The sequence below is a fragment of the Macrotis lagotis genome, chromosome 3 (assembly GCF_037893015.1).
Source record: "Macrotis lagotis isolate mMagLag1 chromosome 3, bilby.v1.9.chrom.fasta, whole genome shotgun sequence".
Classification (NCBI taxonomy): domain Eukaryota; kingdom Metazoa; phylum Chordata; class Mammalia; order Peramelemorphia; family Peramelidae; genus Macrotis; species Macrotis lagotis.
This window is the reverse complement of record NC_133660.1, coordinates 219,837,686-219,859,403: the sequence shown is the minus strand read 5'-3', so window position 1 is coordinate 219,859,403 and position 21,718 is coordinate 219,837,686. Positions and strand designations below refer to the sequence as shown.

At 39.5% G+C, this 21,718-nt stretch overlaps 1 protein-coding gene across 2 annotated transcripts in view; it reads left to right on the top strand.

The window, feature by feature from the left end:
- Positions 1 to 9,078: 9,078 nt before the first annotated feature.
- DOK7 (docking protein 7) overlaps positions 9,079 to 21,718 on the top strand; it is a 116,263-nt gene continuing 103,623 nt past the window's right edge. Inside the window, exons 1-2 of one of the 2 annotated variants that reach the window (XM_074229860.1) lie at positions 9,079 to 9,273; positions 9,401 to 9,446. In XM_074229860.1, the coding sequence (XP_074085961.1) occupies positions 9,220 to 9,273; positions 9,401 to 9,446 (100 nt within the window). In that variant the 5' untranslated portion in view covers positions 9,079 to 9,219. The remainder of the gene's footprint in view (positions 9,274 to 9,400; positions 9,447 to 21,718) is intronic. The other variant, XM_074229859.1, reaches the window with a different exon arrangement.

Here is a 21,718-nt window from a genome sequence, read left to right as displayed (position 1 = left end):
TTCATGTTATCTCTCAAATTAGACTATGAGATCCTTGAGGGCAGGGATTGCCTTTTACCATTCCTTGCATACCCAGGCTTGACATAATGCTGTGACATAGTAGTCACTTAATCAATATTTATTACCTGTTTACATTAGAGTCTGAAGCGGAGTGGTATACAAGGTCATTGTATTGTTAGTCTGACCCCCCTGGTATGGGCAGCCTTTTCCTTAGAAGCCTTCCTATTTCTTTCTAGGTTTGCCTAGCAAGTGAGCATGAATTGATATTGGTAGTTTTGGGTCTCTTCTCTACAAGGCTTACTTCTCTCACCAGGAGAACTAGGTGAGATAATAATAATAATAAAAATAATAAACAAACTGGGATAAAAAATTGTAAAATATAGAGACTTGGTTGAGGAAAGGATGCCCACTCTCCCTGTTGTCTGCTACTGGACTTGTATCAAAGATGCTGAAGGTGAGTCTACAGAAGATGAACACATATGCTAATATTTTTATTTAACAACAAAAAGTAGTTATTTTATCTATTTGCACAACACTCCACAAAACATTGAACATAAATGGATAATTACTCTGCCTGACTGAAGATAGTGCCCTGGTATTTTTTTTTTTTTTGGCGTTGGAATAAAAGGAAGCCCTTGTATGACATCCAAAATTGACAAAAGGATATTTATTTAGCCATAACTGGAGTATAGTCAATAACCATAAGCATTGTGGTCACCCGAATTTGATTCAGCTGAATGAAGCTACCTTGCTTGAGTTCACCATCTGGACATCAGAGAGCCCTTGGACTTCTTTTGGATACTTTGCACTTGGGTGACAAGGAAGTGATGTCAACAGTCTGAAACAAATAGAGAACAATAAAGAGAGACTATATAATTAAGAATTAGATTGTGTGCTTAAGGGATAAGGCTGAGCAATTTTAAAGAATAGAAAGATTACAATGTAGACCAATAAAGTCACCTGGGATAATCAGCAAATGTAGCTTGAGCTGAACCTTGGATAGGGATGGGGAAAACATATTTTAGGTGGAGGAATATTATGAAGCAGGTTTGCCTTGGGGATATGGAGGGAAATGACTTGGCTTAGAAATCGAGATCATCCTTCCTCCATTTGCTTAAATAATCTCTATAAAGTATGTAAGATAATGTCACTTCACTACTCAAAAATCTTCAGTTGCTCCCCAATGCCTGCTGAAAAAGTCTAAATTCCTTTCTTATCAAAGTCTTCTACAGTTTGATTCTGTCCTACTTTATCAGTGATGTTTACAATCAATATCCCAAACCCTCCATTCTCTTCTCCTCCTCTTCCTCTCTTCTATCTCTGTGCCTTTGCTCAAACTACATACTGTACCTGCAGTGAATTACCTACTACCACTTCTATCTTCATTTGCTGAGAAGCTCTCCTTTTTTCAAAACTAGAGTGCTATATTTTTCATGGAGTTTTCAGAATTTCCCCTTTCTCCATCCTCACAGTGAAGGTTATCTTTCTTTTCTCTAGTTTCTCATAACAATTTGCCTGGTGATTTTTTGAAGCCAGGATAGGTTTATTAGCAGCAATTCTCCTGACTCTTCTCTAATGAACAGATCAGATTTGGTGAACTCCTATCACCTTTCTTATTGAAGTCAATCTTTTGATTCTGATTTTGAATAGTAGCTCTCTAAGATGAGGCAGCTAAGTGGTACAGTGGAAAGTGTCCTGGGCTTGGAGCTAGAAAGAGCTGAATTCAACAAACATAGCCTCATCTAATACTAGCTGGACAAGTCACTTAACTTCTCTCCTTAACCAATGTCCTCAACTATGAAATGGGGATGAAAATAATAGCCCCTAGCTCCCAGGGTTAAAATTTGTAAAACACTTAGCATAGTGTCTGAAATTTAAGCATAGGAGATACTTAAAATAATTTCTTGCTTCCTTCCTTTCATTCACAGGACATAGCAAATGTCAACTGCTTCTGTTTATATTATTTGAGTCGAGTAGGCATGTCCTTGTAAGCATCCTTTATAATGGTAAACAAAGTAACATCTAATTCCATAGAATATTGAGCTGTATATTATGGACTCTGAGAATAACTATTCATCCTCTTCCTCTTTCTTGACAAAGATATGTTAATCTTTCTAAAACTGTCTTAGAACATGGGCCTTGGGTTTCATTAAAATGGCCTGGGTTTTTGTTAGGATAATTCCCCAATCTATTCTGGTTCATTTTACAGTTCCAAAAGAATACATTAAGGTTGCTATTGTTTAGATGCGAATTGCTTTAAATGGGTTCTCCTCATTTAGCTCTACCATTTAAATGAGTTCTACCTGTTTAATTCAGGATTCGAGTAAGTCTCAACATACTGCTACCACCATGCTAAATATCTTTTACTGGGACTAATCCAAACCCTGCCATCATTCTAAGACCTCTAAAACATAGAGACCTGTGAAAACCAGTGTTTACCATGATTCCTTAATACATAGGAGGCACTTATTCAATATTTATTGACAGATTGACTGCTATCTGTTAACCTCATTCCAGTTGTTCTAAGATTATTCAAGAAAAGGTACGAAAGTAGAAGGCAGCAGGGAGGAGAATGTGGGAGGGTAGAACTCTGTGACCACAGGGAACATAACTGGGGAGGATGGTTGCTGAAAACAAAGCTTCAGATATCTCAAGTGGTGTGATGTGTCAGGAGGACAGAGCAGCCGCCGAGCTAGACAAATCCTGCTCCAACATACTTGGCCTTGACCCCAGCTCCAGTGCTTGAAATACATGCAAGAATTGGGTAGGCAAGGGCTTTACAAACCAAGCAACTGCCCAGGGGAGGAAATAAGACTGTACAGGTGATGACTGATGAAGGAATCCCTGGAGAGAAAGACCCTAACCTCAAATTTTTCTTTTTTTTTATTCAAATCTTATAGTAAGAACACAAAATGACTTTAGCAAGTGCCAATAATTATTCCTCCATCATCAAAGCAAGATAAAGTGATGGGGACCACTCCCATATCTATGTTGCTGTAGAAAGTGCTTTTCCATATTCCCCATATGCCATAAATAGTACAATTAATAATATCTCCATTTTGAGAATCTGAGGCCTAGAGAGCTAAGGTTACTTTTTCAAGGTCAAAGGATAAGAGATGTAGAGGCTGATAGAGACTTTAAATGGCATCTAGTCCATTCATATCATTTACAGATGAGAAGATTGAGGATCAGGGTAATTTGCCTAGAGTCACAAAGATATTCATCTTCAAGTCTTCTGAATCCAAATTCTGCTCTATAATATTATGTGCATATATATTATACATACACATATACATATATTCACATATAAATATATCTACTTCTATATATACATATAACTATATATACACACATACACATATGTACATATATATTTATATATAAATAATTTCTCAATCACTTCTTACCTGACCAAGTTCCTGATTGCTTTTTTATTTGTGCAAGTTCTTTTATCCCCCCTTTCTGCTTTTTAGTTCCCTTTTATGGTACAGAGCTTTTCAACTCTCTTCCCCATTAGAATATAAGCTTATTGAGGGCAGGGACTGACTTTCTTTTTGTTTGTATATTTACAGCTAGATGCCAATGGTGAGAATTATGAACTCCGCCCCCCCCCAAATGGTCACATTATTCAAATTTGCACTACATGTTTCTGTTGGGTTGGAACTGATGACCATATTTTACACTGTAGCAAGGTTGTCCCTGACACGAAGGTGTCATTGTATAGGTAAAAGGGAGGAAATAATAATCTCTAGTCTAATAGGCAATTAAGTGGCACCGTGAATAGAACATCAGACCTGGAGTTAGGAAGACTTATCTTCTTTAGTTCAAATTCGACCTCAGATAATGAATAGTTAGGTGACACTGGGCAAGTTACTTAACCTTTTGCTTCAGTTCCTTATCTGTAAAATGAACAGAAGAAGGAAATGACAATCATTACAGTATATTTGCCAATTAAATTACAGAAGGGGCCAAGGAGAGTTTGGTACAAATGAAAACAACTGAACAAGTCTCTTCTTTATCCCATCCCCCTTCCTTCTCCAAGGGAGACATAATTTCCTGCCAGAAGAGAAACTTGACCATTCTGCTTTCCTTGGAGAGAAGGGTACTGGGCTAGAATTTTATCTATCTACTCTTTTACATATTATTAGTCCAGTTGATGCAGTTTTTAGGTTCAAGATAAATTTCTGATCTCTAGTCATTAAAGGAGAAAGGAGGACCCAAGCTTCCTATCAGTTTCACAAAGAATACATATAGTAAGTAATAAAGAAATTCATTTATTCAAGTCAACAGCAAAACAGAAATCAGAAAGTACATTTAAGAGAATATATATTAGACAATATGAAGTGAAGGAACTCTCTTCCAATTGCTCCATTGGGAGAAAGATAAGTCAACTCAATCTAGAGAGTCCTGGATCTCACCCAAAGGGGAAATTCCCAGAAGCTTCTTGTGTAGTAAGGTGGAGGCAAGGACATTATAGATATTGCTAGATCCTCTCATTCTGGCTTCTTCTCAGCAAAGAATTCTCTCTTTAGCCATCTGAAGGGGAGGTTGGCACCATTCATCTTTTTTCCTCAAACCTGGAAGCCAAAACCATTATCAGAAGCCAATATAGAGCTCAAAGATTGAATAAGCTAAAACACTCAAGAGACCGAAGTGCCTGAGCTCTCCTTCCCTCCACTCTCACCAACTCCTCATTCTTGCCCACCAAATGAAGGTACAGGCCAATTATCTCCATCAATGAGAAGAGAGTTCCATACTAGGGCTTTGGGACTCCAATTAGGCATACTTATAATTCCAAATAGCTAATTTGAATATATGCTACTCAAAGGGTTCATTATTTACAATAATATGGATTCAGTTGTTTCCAACTCTTAGTCCAAAGTCTCACACATAATGAATGCTTAATAAATTTAATTTAATCTCTCAATAGAAATATTATAATTTTCACATGATAATGATCCAGCCCACTTTGATGTCCCCCTCCTATGAATGTAACCACTAAATATCTTTCGACAGTTCCTCCTGAAAGGATATGAATAGAAGAATCTTCAGTTCCCTTATCTATCATCCTCTCTTCTATAGGGATGATAATACTTGCATTACCTGCCTTACAGGGTTGCTGTAAGGAAAGTGCAGATTATGGTTCAAACTGATGTTATTTTATTCAACAATCAGTGTCAGATGATGAGAGATATGTAGAGATAAGTGAGAACCAGTCATTGATCTCAATGATTTCCTAGTCCAAGAGAAGAGGTAAGAGTCTAATATGATTTCAAATTGGAGCAAGAGGATCAATATTAAATAATGAATAGATTGAAGAGTAAATAAATGAATGAAAAAGCATCGAGCACTGTGCTAAGTGCTGGGGCTACAAATAGAAGTTAGTCACTGCTCTCAAGGAGCTTACATTCTGTTTTTTTTGGTTTTCTTTTGTTTTTTAGGTTTTTGCAAGGCAAATGGGGTTAAGTGGCTTGCCCAAGGCCACACAGCTAGGTAATTATTAAGTGTCTGAGACCAGATTTGAACCCAGGTACTCCTGACTCCAGGGCTGGTGCTCTATCCACTACACCACCTAGCTGCCCCAAGGAGCTTACATTCTGATGGAGGAGAAATGCATATGGAAGGTTTTAGCTGCGAGACAGATTGAAAGATCCCTTGGTCTTTACTGTCATTTCCAATAAAAAAAATCATAGTTTCTTATGTTGAGCCATTTGAAAATGCAAAGGGCTTTGGTGGCAAGAATTTTCTTTCGTCTCTAGAAGCCTTGCCTGTAGCATTCACAGAAGCATTTACTAATGGGATTGCTTTCCTGGATAAAGGCTATGAGGGCTTGACTGGAAGAAGAATAATGAATCTGGGAGGTACTGCTATTCCCAGGGCTCTTAGGCTGACCTGATGGTTGATTACTGTTATTCAGCAGTTAGTACTGGTAGTGGTGAGAAAGATGGGCTTCTTTTCTATAGGAATATCTCCTCTGAATGATGTTTCTAGGTCCAGGATGCAAACAGGTTCAGTGATTTGGGAAAAGAAGGTGGCATTACTAATCCCAAGGCTCTTGGGTTCATGATCCTAAGACATCTTATTGGAGCCTTAGGGGAAATGTTGGTTAAGATGGTGGTAGGGTTGACTCACCTAGTGCAAGCTACTTTAAATGATTAAATAACTCCCAAACACAAATTTATTCTTTAACCCATGGTAAAAATATTTTTTAACAAATTACACTTCTGCACTCAGTGAAAGCCATTTTCCAGGAGACCTCTGAACCATATACCTGTCTTTTCTTTTTTGGACTTAGTGGTCTCTGGAGTCCAATAATACATTTTTTAAATTTTTTAAAGCTTCTTTATTTATTTTTCCAACTACATGTAATGGTAGTTTTAAACAATCAGCTTTTTTTTTTTTACATTTTCCTTCCTCCCTCCCTTCCTCCCCACCTCCCCTGAAAGAAAGGCAATGTAATATAGATTCTATATCTACAACCATGCTAAACATAGATCCATATTAATCATTTTATGAAAGAAAAATTATATCCAAATGGAAGAAAAAATAGAAAGAAAAAAGACACAATTCATAAGAACTTTTTTTAAAATTGAAGATAGTAAGCTTTGGTTTGCATTTAAACTCCACAGTTCCTTTTCGGGATATGGCTGGTATTCTCCATCACAAGTTTTTTAGTATTGTCTTTGATTATTGTATTGTAGAAATGATCAAGTCCATCATAGCTGATCATCACCTCATGCTGCTGTTAGTGGATATCATGTTCTTCTGGTCCTGCTCACTTCACTCTGCATCAGTTTGTGCAAGTTTTTCTAGGCTATTCTGAAGTCCTGTCCCTCATGATTTCTTATAGAACAATAGTGTTTCATCACATTCATATAACACAATATGTTCAATTATATCCCAATTGATGGGCATCCCTTCAATTTCCAGTTCTTTGATACTATGAAAAGAGTTGTTATATTTTTGTACATATGAGTTTTTTACCCTTTTTCATGATCTCTTTTAACCAATTACTGCCCATCTTTTCCTTCTTGTTTCCCCCAATAGCTCCACAGTCTTATTGTTTTTCCTTGATATTCTTTTTTAAAAAACTCATTTTCCCCTACCTACTCTCTTAAACAGACAATACTGCTTATAGGGCTAGCATTGGTAGAGCTCTACTCCATTCAATCTTCCCAAGGTCTTCTGAGTTCCGGTTTTGCCTCTTGTGTCTTATCTGAATCTCCCGTCCAGAGCCAAATGAGTGTTGACATCTGTCCTCTTTGTAAGAGGGAGTTCTATAGAGACAGACACAGTTATGGGCATGACAGTATCTGATAGAGGAGATGGCTAGCCTCTTAACTAAAAGATGAATGAATTTCCTCTGAGCCCCTCCTTCCCTAGAATTCTCTTGTCCTTGAGTGAATGCCAGTCTGACTGACTATTCTAAATCTCACTGTGTGCTGAACAGGCATTAGTGGATAAGAGAAATCCATTGACATTAAAAGATAAACAATGATGTAATATTTGACATTTATATTCTGCTTTATATTATACCTTCTCTCATGTGATAAAGTTTAAATACCTTCAGGGGACATTCAGGTTCTCTACAACTTAGGGACAACCTACTTTTTCAATTCATTTCATAAGATCCTAGAAATCAGAGCTGGAAAGGAGCTTTAAGACCATCTTGAGCAATTCTCTCCTTCCTTTCTGAGGAAACCGAGGACCTGAAAAGTTAAGTTGAATTACCTAAAGTCACAAAAGTAGTAAATAACTGAGCCAGAAAAATGTCTTGACTCTAAATCGAGTGGTCTTTCTGGAGTACCACACTGCTTTATCAATTCAATTAAATTCAATAATTCACTTCAGTGTAATAGGTTAGGAAAGCCAGGGATCAAATGAGTGAGTTTGACCAAGCAATTTCATGAAATTATAGACCTTTGATGGAAAAGTCCACTTGTCATGGAAGAAGACCAACATCCTTATCCTTTGCTGGGTGGAGAGAGAATTACAAGAAACTGCTCTTTTTGTTTCCAAGTAACTGAGGTTGCTTCCAAGATGATGGGTTGATCGAGACCCTGGACATAGCTAAAAGATCTGTCCCATTTCTGGTATATAATAGGGAATGGCCCATTCTTTTATAACCTTTATCCTTTAATGGAATGAACATTCTCTCTCTCTCTCTCTCTCTCTCTCTCTCTCTCTCTCTCTCTCTCTCTCTGTGTGTGTGTGTGTGTGTCAGAGAGAGAGAGAGAGAGAGAGAGAGAGAGAGAGAGAGAGAGAGAAAGTAGATTGCTGCATATTTCTGATGGACAAGAAGCAAGAGGGTTATCAGGACAGGGATAGAAATGGGTCAGCCATGTAATAGATTTGAAGGAAAAATAGATGGACAGCCTGTATGCTATACTCATACCCACAAAATATGTATTAAAAAAACCCTAAGAAGCTTCTAGTACCTTGGGTCTGTTGGAGGACATGGGCCTGAACTGAACTGGACAAGGTATGGATGTACCAATGGAGGGAACATTCACATGGATGGAATCATGGATCCTGCCAATGTATATGCAAGAAGGAACAACTACGCACTGGAAGCTCCCCAAATGAAGAAGCTCCATTTTCTTGTTACCTTCTTCAGTACCTAGGCCAGTGCCTTTGGAAAATAGTTTGTGGTTTCATCGGAGTGAGCTCTGCTAAAGCTCATCAGTCACCTCTTCCGGGCCACCAGGCCAAACCATTCGCCCCACTTTAGCAGTGGAGGAAGGTGGTGGTGGGGGGAAGGCAGCTCTTTATTCGGGGGCCAGTTTCTATGGATGGGGAGGCAGAGTGATGTGGAAGAAGGAGCATCTGGATTTGGGGTTTTCTCTGTGACTGGAGTGGGGATCGGGGCGAGTCCCCTGATACACCTCAGGCTCCCCATCTGTAAAATGGGGACAATCAGAGCCGTACCCCCACTTTGTATACCCCCAGCCCAGGGGAGGTGTGCCTGCTCGCCTTTCTGTCCCAGCTCTCTCTGGCCTCTCCCACACTTTGCCCGCCCCCTCCCCCTTTCCCCCGGCTGGTCAAGCAGTTCCCTCTTCTGTCAGCTCCTTCCCTCCCTCTCTGTCCCTGTCCGGGGCCCTAATAAAGCTATTTTGAAAGTGACCCAGTCGGTCTGGCTGCCCGAGCGCCCAGAGGGGGAGAGCTGGAGGAGGGAGAGGCCGGAGCTGAGGGCGCAGCTGTTTGGAACCATGACTGAAGATGACGGATTCGGTGGTGGTGGAGGGTCAGGTCAAATTGAGAGATGGAAAGAAGGTGAGGGGGCGCGCCCGGGACCTTCCCCCCCTCGCCGGGACCCCTGCCCCCTCCCCTGGAGAAGCGGGAGGCGGGGGTGGGGCGCTCAGCCCGCTGCGTAACGCTCTCCTTTTCTGTCCCCCCACAGTGGAAAACTAGGTGGCTGGTGTTGCGCAAGCCCTCCCCGGTAGCAGGTAAGGGCGCGGGGCGCCAGGAGGGGGCCTTCTGGGGAGGGGCGCCTGGCCTGAGGCCTGAGGGCGGCCAGGAGGGGAGCCCGCAGGTGAGGGGCGCCAGGCCGGGCACAGGTGACCAGGCCAGGCGGGGGGCAGGGGCTCTTGGGGAGAGGCCTCAGAATCCTGGAGAGCCGCTTAGGAGACGAGGGCGCGCGGTGCGGCGCCCCCCTTTCGGGGTCTGGGTAAGGGAGGCAGAGTGGGAGAAGGGGCGCATGGTAGGCTTCAGCCACGACGGAGCCTCCTGATTTGGACCGGGTCGGGGGCACCCCGACCCGGCTGCGAGGCCCACTGCTGGCTCCGGGGAACGATTGCTTCACCTGACCTTCTCTCCTCGGGGGGGTGGGGAGAAGGCTGGCATGCGTGTGTGTGTGTGTGTGTGGGGTGCACAGGGAAGAAGACCACCCAGACGCTGTCTTCCCCTCGCCCCAACATCAGCGGGAAGTCTCGCCCCTCGTGCCCCCCAAGCCCTCCCCAGGCCCTGATTGCTTTGCCCCTCATTATCTGCCAGCCTCTCGGTGCGAGCCGCGGGCCGCCCGAAATAGAAAGAGGATATTGAAGTCGACCCAAAGTGTAACAGGGAGAAGAGGGAAAGGTAACGGGATATGGGGAGGAGGGCGCTTCAGGCCGCACCCCCCACCGAAAGGCTGGGAGCCGCCTCTCCAACCTCTGGGCTCCCTCCTTCTCCCCTAATTGCCTGGCGGGGGCGGGGCGGGACACCCCGGCTCCAACCAGGGTCTTTTTAGAGAATGAGTCATAAATGACTCGGGACGCTAGGATCCTGGGTGACATGACTTTGTTTCCCACTCTGAGTCCATCATGAAACACCGGAGAGCTTGAACACCTAATAGTTCAGGCAGATAAAGAACAGCGTGGCTTAAAAAAACACTCCGATGGCTATGCACTAATAGTACAGCGTTAGGACTGGAAGGCATTTTAAAGGCCCTGGAGTCCCATCATCTCACTTTACAGCTGGGGAAGCAGATCTGGAGTGGAAGTCTTTTGTGAAGCCTTAGATAGGAAGGAAACTCAGAAAGAACAGGTGTTAGGCCTCAGAAGTAGCTGCATTTCTGAACTGAGTTGTGCAGCTGTACATGATGCATTCTTGTGAAGTTTTTCGTTCCTGTCATCTTGCCAGTTTGAATTGAATTGTAGAGTTGAATGATTGCCAAGAAACTAATTTAAAAGTGGGGGGGGAAGGTTTAGAGGTGGGCACATAACTATAAGATTTAGGCATGCCTGTTATCTATCTCCAGTCCGTTGTATTTTACAAACAAGGGATGATTTCCTAACCTTCCTAACCTGCCAGTCATCTCCCTCTTGGGTCTCTGTTTTCATAACTATGACTGGAGGGTCTGAAGGTTTTTAAAACGAATCATCCCTTGTTTGTAAAATATTACAACAGATTGGAAGTATAGGGATGCCTAGTTCTTATACTTATGTGCCCTCTTCTAAACCATTTTTCCCCTCTTTTAAATTAGCTGCTTGGGCATGAATAACATTCCAACCATTCTCCTTTCTCCACTTAAAGGATCTTCAATATTTTGGGCAAAAGGGAGTTATTTTCACTTTCTCCTATCCTCTGTCCTGGATTGGGGAAGAGAAGTAAAATTCAATTTTCTATAGAAAATTATTATTCAACATGCATTGGCTTTATCCATTTCAAGACCTCATTGAGCTGGTTTCTTGGATGAATTTGTTCTTTCAGTTCTTTGGTTTCAATAGTGTGGGCACACTTGTGCGGTCTTTAAGCATTGTTAGATTTGCAGCTGTTTGAGGAAACAGGTGTCTCCATACCATTAGGCATGCCAAAATTGTGTGTGTGTGTGTGTGTGTGTGTGTGTGTGTGTGTGTGTGTGTGTGTGAATGTGTGTTATCCCAGTGAATGGGGATGGTGGGATGTTCTCTTTTTGACCTAGGAAGTGATAGAAACATAGCTTCTTATTTTTATCCATATTATTAGATATTTTAGGTATTATATATTTAGGTATAATATATTTAGATATAAAATAGTGTATATTTTAGATATATAATTAGATGTAACATATCTAAAATTCCTTAACAGAATTAGGAGCTCAGTTCTGATTTATTACTCCCTAAGGATTAAAATAGGAGAGGTTCCTCTGTCAAGGTGTAGAAAGAGGCACTTACTTGGTTGAGCCATCAGTAGACAGACCATCAGGCTAAATGGGTAACACAGCTTCTAAGGATCAAAGTGGGAATTTTAAAAATTAAAGCATCTTGCAAAAGGTGCAGTTTTAGCTTAGACATGAAGAAATCTGGGAGGTGGAGATGAGAAGGGCATTCTATCATGGAGATAGCCAGGGAGAACGCTTGAAATTTTGAATTGGTTTGCCTAGTTTGAGGAATAGCCAAGGGCACCAGTGTTTATAGATGTGTGGATGTGGGTCTAAGTATAAAAATACTAAAAGGTAAGAAGGAACCAGGATAGGAAGAACTCTAAAAGTTGAACTAGTATTTTATATTTATCCCAGAGACAATAGGGAACCAGTCACTGGAGTTGATTGAACTGGTGGAGTGACACAGTCAAACTTAACAATGATTTATTTTTTTCTTCCCTTTCAGGCACAGTGAGATTTGAACTCAAGTCTTCATTTCCTGAGGTCCATCATTCCATCTCCAGGGCCAAAACAGAGCAACAAAGATCCAGATTTGGGATCTCATTATTGCCCCAAAGAGCAATATGGCAGAGGAGATAGAATGTTGAACCTCAAAACATATTTAGCCTGTCAGTAAGCCCATGTTGGTTAAATGCTTGCTGTTTCTCTCTGCCCTTTTACTCAGCTAGGCCATTTCAGGGCCTATGAATTCTGTCCCATGACTTCTCCCAAACATGTTTCTGTATTTCCACTCATTTATCTACCACCTTAATTTAGGTCTTTCTAGTTTCTTGTCTGAACAACTGTTGTAGCCTCCTAACTCAACCCCGCCCCCAACTCCCACTGCTTCCTCTCTCTAAGCCATCCTCTATACAGCTTCCAAAATAATATTCCATGCTCAAATACCTTTGGTGACTTTCTACTTCTAAGACAAAACTTGGGAGAGAGGGGGCTAGTCCTGAATTTCTTTGGTATAGAGAACTCATGAAATAAAGATTTATTCTAGTTCATGGAAATTTTCTTATATTTATATTTATATTTAATTTTATATACATACATATATATATATATACAAAATTTATATATACATTTTCTGCAACTTATAATCCTAAAGAGTTATACATAGTGTTTAAATGACCTATCCAAGGTCATACAACCAGCATATGTTAGACTTTCTCTCCATTGTCATGCTGCAAATTCTGTGTACTGTGGGTCACAGAGCTAGAACTTAGAGGGATCTGAGAGATCATCTAGTCCAATTCCTTCATTTTATAGATGAGACAATTGAGACTGAGAGACATAAAGTAACTTGTCTTAGGTGATGCAAATAATAGATATTAGAGTCAGTATTTGAACTCTGGACCTTTGATTCCAATCACTTTTTTCACTTCTACATAGTCATGATTTTTGCGACCTGTTTTCATTTCCCCCTCTTGGTTGGGTTTCATTTCAGATGCTTATTTATTCCATTAAAAAAAAGGTTTCTCCTCAACAGATTGGATAATTTTGTATCTTATATTGTAACTATACCAAACTCCAGAGCATCCATCCTATTTGGTGATCCCCAGAGCAATATAAAAGCAAGACATTATCATTATCATGGACCACATCTGCCGGCCATCCTGTCAGGAAATCCAATAGGCTTCTCATTAATTGTGTCTATCAACATGTCTTGGATAGTTACTCTACAAGGTGGAGATCTGGCTGGATATGTCACAGCTGAGTGCACACAGATGCCCATCCAGCATTCTCCCATTGATGTGATGTATGAGAGAACACCAAAATCTTAGAAGAATCAAATTTGTAAGGGAGATGAATGGCAATGGGAAAATGTGTGGTAAAGAAAGAAATCTTTAGTTTATTACCAATAATGACTTACTCATGAAAAATGGCTTAAGAGACAAGGTCACATCCAACAAGTCTTAGTCAGGACTTAAACCTAGGACTTACGGCTATGTAATTGGTGTTCTTTCCTCATTGCTTCTCACTATCGAAAAGTGGGGATATAGGAGAATCGGGAGCAAAAGAGGGAATTCTCTCAGGATGTGAGCAAGTATATATGAGAATGTTTCATGTGGGAAGGGACTGGACACATGGGAGTGTCAGTGGTTCTAAGATCTTGCCTAGAGGGTACAATTGATGTCGGGGAGTAGTGATAAGGACAGATAGGCAATGGTATCCTCCCTTAGAACTCTAGTATTTGTTCTGAATGCTCTATCCAAGGTCTTTCATGGCCAGCAGTTGTTTTAAACTTGTCACTCACCCTTAATCCCACATAGTAAATGTCCTGTTCCAGTTCCTCAAATTCCATTTCGAAGCCCCTGCAGCAGATTACCCTAGACACCTACTGTGTCTTCTCCTTTTCCCCTCCCTGTTCTTTCCCTTCCCACTCAGGAGGATGACCTCATTGCTTAGCTTGTTTGTCCAGTCTTCTCATTCTGAACTTTTCATCTCTCACACTGCCTTTCTGGAATGCCCTCCTTTCCATTCCTTCCCTCTGCCCAACCTTATCCTCCCTTCTGCCCTTTGAAGACCTCTAACAATCCTATGAGGGCTTTGCACAATCAGCCAGTGGATACCCTACTCTGTGTCCAGCACAGTGTTAGCTATTTCTGGGGGAAGTTGGATAAGTAAGGAGAAAGCCCCTTTCCTTGAAGAGCTTTAAATAAAATCCATGCTATGCTTTGGGGAGAGAGCCCATTATGTGGGATAGAGGCAGAAAACCTGTATTTGAATTCCCACTAGATTACCCACAACTGTCAATGACTTTGGATCTCTGAGTTTGAGACTTAACTTTTTCTTCTATAAAATGAATATAATAATAATGATGATGATGGTAATGATAAAAATAATAACTAATGTTTCTGTAACACCTTCTATGTGCTATCAGAGTCTAGGTTCAATGATTCTTATGAATATCTTCCTCATTTGATCATCACAACAATCCTGAGGGTCAGGTGCTATTATTATCATCATTCCAGTGAGCTTCTGTGTACTTGGCTCAGCTACCTTTGGTTATACATATTCAGTTAATTACCTTACCAATTCTAGAAGGTTTTGCCTTGTGGTAGAACTTGAAGTATTTTGGCATGCCCTTCAAGAATCCAAGGTTGCCCGCCTCAGCACCATGATGCATTGGAGAAGAAAAATGTCTTAGACTAGAGTCTAAAGATCTAGGTTCATATTTCAACTCTGTCATTCACTATATTTGTGACCTTGGGCAAATAAGTTCCCTTTTCTGTTATATCCCTTCTCTGCCCCTTCCTAATAGTATTTCCTACATTGTCAGGATAGAAGAATGTGGAACTTTTGGGTAGGGCAAAGGGGGTAAGAGGCCAGATCTGGCAGAAAGGAGAAGATGATATGGTTGGAAGACAAATTTCATTAGAAATGAGGCATAAAACAACCTGGGCAGCAGCTGTTTGCTTTGGAAATCTATTCAAAGGAAGCTGAATAAGAATGGTCTTGGAAAGACTTGAAAGCCCACTCTAAAACAGCTTTGCATGGGAACAGAAGTTGTTGGTTGAGATGAAGACAGGTAATGACTAAGTGACCTGCCCAATATTTCACCATTAAACATCAAGGACATTTTGAACACAGGTCTCTTGTCCAGTGTTTTTCCACTTAGTGTACAGTAGAATATTATAAAGTGGAAAAAGCATTTAGGATGAGCAATCAAAAGATCTGTTTTTTTGTTCCAATTCCACCTCTAACTTGGTTGACTGGTTGTTCTTCATTTTCAGAAAGGACCAAAATGTCACAGAAGGTCCAACTATGGCCGATAAGATCAATATGAGCTCAGAATAGACTATCATAGGTTTGGCACAAATAGTTAAGTGAACATTTGGGTTGTATTCTCCAAATTTGTGCATCTCATGTTTCTTTTGAGCTTCTTCAATTCCACTTTGCTTATAAAGAATTTTGCACCTTCTCTGATGAGGGCATGGCATGGGCAATCTGGTGCTAGTGTATTCCATGTCACATAATTCCAAAGTTCTTCAGAGTGATCTTGAGGTGCCCTTGCATCACTTCTGACCTTCATGTCCATTAACTCACAGTGTTAAATGAGGCAAGTCATTGAACTTTAGGTAGCACTTCTATTTTAAAAGATTCTCCATCCCAGCCAGCACTGCCCAGTGTTGAGAAGACACAGACACCAGGAAGGATGACTTTCCCTCTGTAGGATTTATTCACTATTGCATAGGGTCCTTCTTGTGTCCTTTTCCCAAAACTGATGACAACAGTGTAATCCAAAGGAAAGAACATAAGATTTGGAGCTAGAGGATGATTCTATTTCTTAGTACTTACTCTGTCTAACATTCTATGAATTATGAGCAGTGTGGGGACTTCAGAAGAGGCCTGGGGCTGAGGAAAAAGAAATTTTTTGTTTGAGATGTATGCAGGTTACATGATGTCTAAGACTAGGATAGATACATAGTTCTGGAAATAATCTGTGAAGAGATGATGATTGAAAACCTGGAAACTTATGAAGATCCCCTAGTTAAAGAACATAGAAAACAAAGCAAAAGGGGGTCCAGATCAGACTATGGGGTATACCTGAAGTTAGTAGGTATGACATGGATGAGATCTAGCAATGGAATCTAAGAAAGAATGGTTATCTAGGTAGGAGAAAAGTCAAGAAGGAGCAAGAAAACTAAGAGAGGAGAGGGGATCAAAGAGAAAAGGAGTCTGACATTGAAGGTTCATATCAGTTCTGTCATTCACTATTTTGTGACCTTGGGCAAATCAGTTTCCTTTTATGTTATATTCTTTCTCTATCCCTTCCTAGTAGTACTTTCTGCATAGTAAGGACAGAAAAATGTATGATAATAGGGTATAGCAAAGGGAACAATCGGTCATTCCTGGCAGTGAGTAAAGAGAAAAGACAAAGGAGAAGGTGAGATGGTTCAAAGGTAGATTAATTTAGAAATTGTGAATAAAACAATCAGGGCAACAGCTGTTTGTTTTAGGATCTTTGTAGGAATCTATTTGTAGATCAAAGGAAGCTGAATAAGGACAGCCAGTTAATTGGAAATGGCTTGAAAGTGTACTCTAAAACAGCATTGCATGGGGAAAGTGAGACAGAAGATGGTGACTGAGATGAGAACATGTAGTGGTTAAGTGACCTGCCCAGTATGCAACCAATAAGCTTCAGGGATGCTCAGTAAGAGGAAGATGGAGAAAATTTCATTAGATTCAACAGTTAATTAATCATTAGTAACTTTGAAGAGGCAATTAGATGAATAATGAGATTGGGAGTCAAAATGCAGAGTTTTTTTTTGATGACTTTTAAAAGGAAATTAGCCTTGATAGAAATTTAGAACCATAACTGATTTAGTTGGTAGCTCTAGTCAGGGTTTTTTAAGGAGAGACTTTGGCCTCTGTGAAGGCAGAAAACAAAATTCCAGTTTCTAGGGAGGGATTGGAAATGAGAGAACTGGATAAAATGGAAGGGGATAGGATCAAAGGTCATGTAGAGGTATTGACTTTAGCAAGGAGAAGAACCACCTTTTCAATAGGGACTAATACAGCCAAGAGGCAATGAGCATCAGTGGAAAAATTGCTAAGTTTGGAGTTAGGGACATGAGTTTGAATTCCGCCTCTTGATACCTGTGTAAAAGATATGGGTATATGGACAAGTCACTAAACCTTTTTGGGTCTGTTTCCTTTTTTGTGAAATGGAAGAATTGGCCTATTTGACCTCTTAGGGTATCTTCTACTTTTGTACTGATGATCCTACAATATAATAGTGGGAGATAATATTATAAAGGGAAAAGGAGGAACTTGTGGCCAATAACCTTGGTTATTTTTCTCCCCCTTTTCTCATTGGATTACATGACAAAGTTCTCATTTGAGAAGGGGTTGTGTGATAGGTTTGTGGAGAGAAGAGTTTTGAAACCCCTTTGAAACCATGACTCTGAGATGAGTCATAAGTCAGATAAAGAATTCATTAGGGAGGAGTAGAACACTGCCTTGCTACAGTGAGAACCCAGTTGAGATTAGATAATATACATTTGTAGTAGACCCGATCTGTTTAATTCCATGATTTGTTCCATGTTCATTCAGTAGTAGGTAAGTAGGAATGGAGGGGAGATCTGTGGTGGGAGTAAGCCAGGATTGAGGATTGAGTAGTGATAAGAAAAAGGAGCAAGGGATTCAAGAGTAGGGGATAGTACAGAGTTGAACTGATTCACTAAGGGATCAAAATTGGGAAAGGATCTGATTGTAGACAGCATAAGAGAAATGGCCTGGGAAAAGTATTGAAGGGTGGAAGGTTAGGAGGTTTGGAAAGTTTGGTGGTTTGGTGGTTTGGTGGAAGGTTAGGAGGTTAAGGAAGGTATGGTGAGGAGGAGGACTCTGTTGGGGGTAGTGTAAGGAGAATGGAAGAAGATTATGATTGAAGTTCTTGAATATGGAAGTGAACCCCTTGTGGAAAATAGAAGTAGTAAATAGGTTTCAAACCTAATTTTGCTGACTCCAAATACAGGGATTTTTTCTAAAAAACCACCCTGTTATGGGAAAAGTGATTGAAATTGGAAGATTATAGAGAATAACACAGTGCCCATTCCCAGTAGAGATTGTTCTATTCATTGTATTTATACCATAGTGCTTGGCATAATGTCTAATGTACAGAAAGGCTTAATAAATGGTTATTGGTTGATTGAAGTGTAACTTTCTTTGATGAACCTTGGGAACATAGTCTTAGAGATTACAAGTTGTCTAGTTCAATCATCTCATTTTACTGTTGAAGAAACCACAGAGAGATTTGGTGACTTTTAAAGTGTCACACAGGTAGTACGTGACAAGAATCAGAGTTTGAACCCAGATCTTAAATCTAGCACTTTTCCTACTGAATTTCTAGTTAGCTGTGGTGCCAAAGGAGACAGTCTTCTCAAATCAGAAGGATCATCTTTGAACTTGTATGTGAGGATTCATTCTTTAATACTCATTAGGGAGTAACCACAGCTATGCCTTTGAGGATAAGAAGAGGCATTCATGAATATTCCCATTGAACATCTGAGCAAACTGAAGATTGTTTCTTGATGGTGCTTTTATGTTCTCTTTTCCTCCAACTTCCTTCTTCTCAGTTCTATCCCATCAAATGTCTCTATTTTGAATAGTTCTTCTTGGATAGATTTCTCTATAAAATGATTCCCTTCCTTTGGAGCCCTAATGGCATTTGTGGGGAAGATGATTTTGTTTTAAACCCTGTTATGCTGATCTGTAGGATTCATTCTTTTTATTTCCAAAGGGATATATTTTATGCAATCAGGGTCTTTATTTAGAGTTGGAAATAGCCTATATTAGAGAGAAACCATGTAATATAATGAAAATAATACTGCTAGGATTTGGTATTAAAAGCTTTGAGTCTTGTTGCTAATAGTACATTTTTTTGACAACAGTCCATTTACTTAGCTTTTTTGAACTATAGAAATGAGATAATATGATGCTTTCTACCTTGGATTATTGTGAAGAAGACACTTTGATAAGCTCATGATTCTCTAGTTATTGGAGTTACTTTTGCTGCATTGCAGATGAAGATCATCAACAGTGATAAAAAAATGTCTTTTGGATAGAAGAGAAATGAAAGTTTCACGTTGATTCCCTTGGATTCTGTTTTTTTAAGTATTTTGATTTTATTTTTATTCTTTATTTCATTTAAAACTTTTATATTATGAATTTAGCAATTATCATCCAACATGAACATTTTATTATAGAAAGAACTAAAAGTATTATTTATGAAATACTGAACTTCTGTTAATATGGGTTTTTTGATTGCATTGTAACAAAATTGTTTTGTTCATGTCCCTTTCTGAACTTCTTTTTTTATGTTTTAATTTTTTTTGAAAATTTTTCTTTCTTTTCAAGGGATTTCAATAACTGTGTACTGTTTCTCTTTAGAACATTAATAGCCAGGTAGTATGGTAAATAGAGTGTTCTACTTGGAGTTGGGAAGAATTGGGTTTCAATGCTGTGTCTCAGATGCCATGGTTATTGGTGACTTTGGACAAATTACTTCACTTCTTGGCTCCTTCTTTTATAAAATGAGATATTATCCCTTGTTATAAAGACTTGCTGTAAGAATCAAAAGAGATAAAGTTGATAAAGAGATATAGATGTAAAGTGCTTTGAAAACCTTAAAGAGGTATATTATTGTCAACTATCATAATTATTAGTCAAAGTAAGTCCTCATGTTGATCATGTCTGAAAATGAATATCTCATTCTGTATTTCTAGGCTAATATTTTTCTGCTGAGTAATGAGAGACATGCTAGATTCTGTTTTCTTGAAAGGTTTTCAGGATTCCAAATGTAGACAGGATGTAACTTCTGTGTCTATGAGCCAAAGAGATTTTTATACATCTGCTTATCTAGTATTCCCACAGAGAGGAACAGCTGTCTGGGTAATAAATAACTTGTATAGCTGCCCAAGTCCCTGCTTGGATGTGAGCCTAAACTCACATTTCTGTAAAATACTTTTTTACTGATATTTTTATATCATTTTCATTTCTAAATGTATGTTTTCTCTCTCCTTAGCACTTTTCTTTGTTACAAAGACAAAGGATTAAAAAAGAGAAAAGACAAAAGAGAGACAAAAAAATCATTTATTAACTAGTGTATCAACCAATTATCTGAAGTGTTCTGTATTTATAGTGCCCCAGCTCTGCAAAGAAGGCTGGGAAATATGTTTTCTTTGTGGAATCTTGGTCCCCAGAGTTGTACTCACTTTTTGTTTTGTCTTTATTTTTTCTCATTAACACAGTTCTAGTTATTTTATATATTATTTTTAGTCTGCTTGCTTTACTTTGCATCAGTTCATATAAATCTTCCTATATTACTCTGTAGTCTTCAAATACTTTGTTTTAAACTGTACAGTGCTATTCTACTACATTCTTGGACCACAGTTTGTTTATCCAGGTTGTAATCAGTAGATTTCTCCTCCATTTCCATTTCTTTGCCACTTAAAATAAATGATTCTATGAAGATTTTGGTATCTAGGCTTTAATCTTTTACTTCTCAGTGGAGGTATGGAGCAAAGGGCATAGACATTTTAGTGGGTTTCTTAGCCTTCTTCTGAGTTACTTTCTAGAACAGTTAAATGAATTCACATATACACAGACAGAGTATTGTCTTCCCGTAGCCTATCCAACCTCTATTTTTCCCATATTTAGTTTTTTGGTCAATTTTCTCATCTTAATAAGCTGAAACTTTAGCATAGCTTTGATTTTAATTTCTCTTATTTAATGTTTTGAAGCATGCTTTCATTTCATTGTTAATAGTTACAGGTCTTATTTATTTATTTGTTTGTTTGTTTGTTTGTTTACAATTCTTTTGAGAGTTACTTGTTTGTAACCTTTGACTTTTATCCATTGAGAAATAACTCGGTGCTATACATATGTTTTAATTCCTTATCTATCCAAGCCTCTGTTTTATAAAAGGAAAATAGGGACTTAACTTGAATGAAATAACTGGTTTATTTCATGTTCGAGTTAGAGATTATTTGGATGTATATCTGTCATCTGAAGCATTCAAAGTCCTCCAGGATATAGTCCCCACCTAACTTTCCATTCCTATCTCCCATCACTCTTACCCTTCCTATTCTGAACATACAGACTCCTTGGATTCTTGTTTCAAGTATCCCTCTGGCTGGATTCCCTCTGTAGTTCTACCCTCCATCCCAGATCTTATTGGCCTTGCCTCATCTTTCCAAAGCCCAGCTCAAATTCCTTCTCCTACAATCTCTTTCAGCTCTAAATATAAGATTCTGTGAATCTGTGATGGTGCTCCCCCCTCAACCTCTAGCCAGAAGTCATAGCCAGGGTATCAGGTGAATAAAGCTTTGCTCCAGGAACCCACACAGGGAGAAGGCATTGCCCAATTCTGTGGTACCCTTGGCTAGTGACATCTTCCTACCATCCATGATTTGGACTCTTTAGGGGACAAGCTGCCCCTTCTGCCTACATTTATGATTTGCTGCCACTTCCCATCCTGTACTCCAGTTCATTCTTCACAAAGTTGTCAGAGTCATTTTCCTTATGTTCAGACCCTTGTGACTTCCTCACTTACTAGACTTTAAAATCCCCCTATTGTTTATGGTATAAAATAGAAATACCTCC